Genomic DNA, 4,430 nt, shown 5'->3' on the forward strand with positions numbered 1-4,430 from the left:
CAGGTGCTTCGGCAGTGCCCTGCTTACTCATAAAAGCCTTCACTAACAGGGCCTGGAATCTCTCTGCTCACACTCTCCTTTGGTTATTGCCCTAATCAGTCCCCAAACTCAAGCACACTCATGTGGCTTCGGAAAGCTTGTCTTTTTGGAAAATGTAAACATTATTACGCACTTGTTCGGAATAAAGAAGTCACCCCCTAAAGCAATGACAGCCTTTGAAGTTGCTTGACTTCCTAGCCCCCTTCCCCCACCCTGGCCCCCAACTGATGTCCTGGAAAAAAATTGCTGAATGATATGTATTTGTTTTAGAGATTACTCTTTGAGAATCTTATGACACCCCTTTGAGATAACTGGCAACACTCTGGGGTGTTGCAAAACCCAACTGGGAAGTGGACATCCTGATGATCAGCAAGAGGGCACAGCCAAGACTCAAGGCCAAGTGGGGCCTGCCCCACTTGGGCAGGACTGGGGGTGGAGGGCAGAGGATAGGCTTTCCACCTCCACCTAGTGGGCATTTCCTTGGATCCAAAGGTTGGCTTGGGGTACTCATGGGCATGGAAGGCATTTGCTTGGGAGCCACTGACAAACCCTGCTTGTGGGTGAGCTGCTGGGTCCCTGGGAGACAAAACTGGTTCTTTCTCCTCAAGGATAATTTTAGGCCCTCACGTCCCCTCCAGTCTTTCTTACTCCCAACCCCGGGCTCAGCCTCCCAGAGGGATTGCTTAGACCATACAGCGTTCTTTTGAAATATAGAGCTGTTCAAAAGAGACATGTGAGGGTATGGCCCCGGAGGCATTTTCCATGATCATTTTTTCCCCTTTTGTCCCATTGTTACCCCGGGTGGAAGCAAGACATCTCCAGGATCAGGTTGTGATAGGATTTAATAAAGGTGTTATGTCGGGGCACCTGACAGTACGGAGCGGGCATGGGATTCACTCGCTCTCCCAAAATAAATACATAAACATAAAAAAATAAGGGTAATTTTTAATTTATTTTTTTAATGTTTATTTTTGAGAGAGAGAGAGAGAGAGAGAGAGCATGGGAGGGCCAGAGAGAGAGGGAGACACAGAATCCAAAGCAGGGCTCCAGGCTCCGAGTTGTCTGCACAGAGCCCAAGGCAGGGCTCAAACTCACCAACCTTGAGATCGTGACCTGAGCCGAAGTCCCATGCTTACCCGACTGAGCCACCTGGGTGCCCCCAATTTTAAAGAAATTTTAAAAGCAGGGACCCATCTAGAAATTCTCTAGGTGGAAAGGTGTGTGGAAGGGGCAAGGGTCAATGGGGAAGATGGAGAAATGGAAACTTTCAGCATCTTAGGCTATGTGAAGCCTAATCAAAATTCAAATGAGCAGGCAAGTATAAAGACTCCAGGAAAACATCAAATTTTCCTGCTAACTGAAAAGAACAGCAACAAGACAACGGAGAACTGGAGGGGCACGGCAGGTAAATGAAATAGAAGGGAAAGGGGCCAAGTCTCACTGGCGCGAAGTCTTGGGAAAAGAGAGAAGATACTTTGACTTACAATATTTTAGAGAAGGACCCTCAAGTAGGTGCGGTGCTAGTGAGGATCATTTTGCTGGCCCTGGGAGGGTTCCCTTTTCCTCTGACAAGGTAAGGCGGTGGTGGTGATGTCTTCATGACCTTTCTGCTAGCGTCGCTGCAGGACCTTCCGGGGAAATTGGTGCGGCGTTCCAGGCAATCAGTGCCGACGGAGTGTTGAGCTGAGTGCCTGCGGTGGTCACGGCAGGAGTGGGCACATGGTGGCAGAGAAGTCCGGGTGTCGGCACTCCAGATAAGGTTACAGGAAAACTCAGACATCCATCTCATTTCCCTCCCCTCCCTCCAATTCCCTTCCTGGCGCCCAGCATAGAGACTGTTGGCCGCTGCCCCTTTAAGGGCCTCCACTCCTCCCCACCCCAAGCAGTGGCACCGGGGCGGGTAGTGGGGGGGGGGGGGGGGACGCGGGGGGGGGGGGGAGGTTGAGCGTTCTCGCCCCGGTCAACTAGGGAAAATGGCCCAGGCCCGGGAAATCGCTCCCACGCCCCGCTGTCCCCGCCCCCGAGCCGGGTGAGCTGGGAGACCCCTTCTCTCTTTCCCTCCCGCCCCACGCACGCCGCGGGAATGGCTCCGTGGCCTCACGGGAACGGCTCTCTGGCTTCGTGGCCGGATGCCCCCACCCTGACGCCCAATACTGCCAACACGAGTGGGCTGCCGGGGGTGCCGTGGGCGGTGGCATTGGCGGGGGCGCTGTTGGCGCTGGCCGTGCTGGCCACCGTGGGAGGCAACCTGCTGGTCATCGTGGCCATCGCTCGGACGCCGAGACTCCAGACCATGACCAACGTGTTCGTGACCTCGCTGGCCACAGCAGACCTGGTGGTGGGACTCCTGGTAGTGCCGCCGGGGGCCACCCTGGCGCTGACCGGCCACTGGCCCCTGGGCGCCACTGGTTGCGAGCTGTGGACCTCAGTGGACGTGCTGTGTGTGACGGCCAGCATTGAAACCCTGTGCGCCCTGGCCGTGGACCGCTACCTGGCAGTGACGAACCCGCTGCGCTACGGCGCCCTGGTCACCAAACGGCGCGCCCGGGCAGCCGTGGTACTGGTGTGGGTCGTGTCAGCGGCGGTGTCGTTTGCGCCCATCATGAGCAAATGGTGGCGCGTGGGAGCCGACGCCGAGGCGCAGCGCTGCCACTCCAATCCGCACTGCTGCGCCTTCGCCTCCAACATACCCTACGCGCTGCTCTCCTCCTCCGTCTCCTTCTACCTTCCGCTCCTTGTGATGCTCTTCGTCTACGCGCGCGTTTTCGTCGTGGCTACGCGCCAGCTGCGCCTGCTGCGCGGAGAGCTGGGCCGCTTCCCGCCAGGGGAGTCTCCTCCGGCCGCGTCTCGCTCTCTGTCCCCCGCCCCGGCGGGGCCGTGCGCTTCTCCCGCAGGGGTGCCCTCCTACGGGCGGCGGCCCGCGCGCCTTCTGCCTCTCCGGGAACACCGGGCCCTGCGCACCTTGGGTCTCATCATGGGGACCTTCTCTCTCTGCTGGTTGCCCTTCTTTGTGGCCAACGTGGTGCGCGCCCTCGGGGGCCCCTCTCTGGTTCCCAGCCCGGCTTTCCTGGCCCTTAACTGGCTAGGCTATGCCAACTCCGCCTTTAACCCGCTCATCTACTGCCGCAGCCCCGACTTTCGCAGCGCCTTTCGCCGCCTGCTGTGCCGCTGCCGGCGGGAGGTGCGCCACGCAGCAGCCTCCGGGGCTGGAGAAACCTCGGATGCCCCTGCGACGCTGACCAGACCCGCAGAGTCGGGTAGGTAACCGAAGCGAAGGGGTTGGCGGCTCAGGATCTGGAAGCATTCGGTGTCTCATGTGGTCATTTCTCAGAGTTTGGGGCTCGGGAGGAGAAGGTGGGGTTGGGGAGGTCTCTGCATCGAAAGAAGGGGGACAAGGAGGACGGAACCAAAAGGGAACCCAGGACACTTTTTTCTCCGGCATCCCACCCACCTGCCCCAGGGTTGAAGCAAAGAAGGGCGGAGGATTGTTCTTCACCCCAGGACCCAGTGCGGGAAGTGTGGCCAGGAAGTGCGGCTTTACCGTGGGCCTGCCTGGTCAGCTCTAGATTTTCTAGCCCAGTTCTTTGGCCTCCCATATTTCTTGCCGCCACTTGGGCTGGCTTTGACTTGCGGAGAAGAATAGAGGCCCCCGCCCCCCCCCCCCCCCCCCCCCGCCCCCACCCCCGGCCCTTAGTCTCAGCTGTGGTTTCTTTGAAAGGTTTGATAGCTGTGGAGGTGAGACTCTGCTTCGGCTATGAACGGTAAACAGGAGTAGGGGAACCTGTGAGCCCCAGTTCTTCTCCCTGGCAGGAACAGGGCTGGAGATGGGGGTGGGTATTTTGTGGCTGGGTGGAGCCCGGATGCTTTTGTGTGATTACATACATATTCTTTCCAGGGTCCCTGAGTTTCACCCCTGCTCTTTAGGGCTTCTGTTCCCACCCTGTGCCCCTCACCCCAAGATATATTATCTCCATTTTTCAGGGCTTCCTGGGGGAATTTCTTAGGTCCTGAACGACAAGAAACAACTCTGTTCATCCAGAACTTTTGGAAAGCCTCTGGCCTCTGTTTAGAATGAGCCCTGTGGAGTTTCCCAGCTGGAAATCTCTGACCTCCAGAAACTGGTGACTTGGCCTTGGGGTGGGAAGGGGGGCCGACTGGGGAGGGAAAATCTTTAGCAGGTGGGTTTTCACTATCCTCTCTGCCTCTCTGTTTCTGAGAGAACTTTTCTAAGCCCTGAGCTTCACCACTACCTCAGCAGCTGAAGTATCCAGAAGCCTGGAGCAGCCGGACTAGCTTTGGTGGGACACCTGTCACCTTGCTCACTTCTGCGCTGTGTGCTTAGGGCAGAGACAGCACTCCTCCTTCCATCCCTCCTGCTGCCTAGACCTGAC

The 4,430-nt window shown here is 57.6% G+C and overlaps 1 protein-coding gene across 1 annotated transcript; it reads left to right on the forward strand.

The window, feature by feature from the left end:
* Window positions 1-2,122: 2,122 nt before the first annotated feature.
* Window positions 2,123-4,156, forward strand: ADRB3 (adrenoceptor beta 3). Its single transcript, XM_047857249.1, has 2 exons — window positions 2,123-3,296; window positions 4,021-4,156. Exons 1-2 carry the CDS (start codon window positions 2,123-2,125, stop codon window positions 4,041-4,043), a joined length of 1,197 nt encoding a protein of 398 aa, XP_047713205.1. The 3' UTR covers window positions 4,044-4,156.
* The last annotated feature ends 274 nt before the right edge of the window (window positions 4,157-4,430 follow it).

This window comes from Prionailurus viverrinus, chromosome B1, assembly GCF_022837055.1.
Source record: "Prionailurus viverrinus isolate Anna chromosome B1, UM_Priviv_1.0, whole genome shotgun sequence".
In the NCBI taxonomy this organism is placed as follows: Eukaryota; Metazoa; Chordata; class Mammalia; order Carnivora; family Felidae; genus Prionailurus; species Prionailurus viverrinus.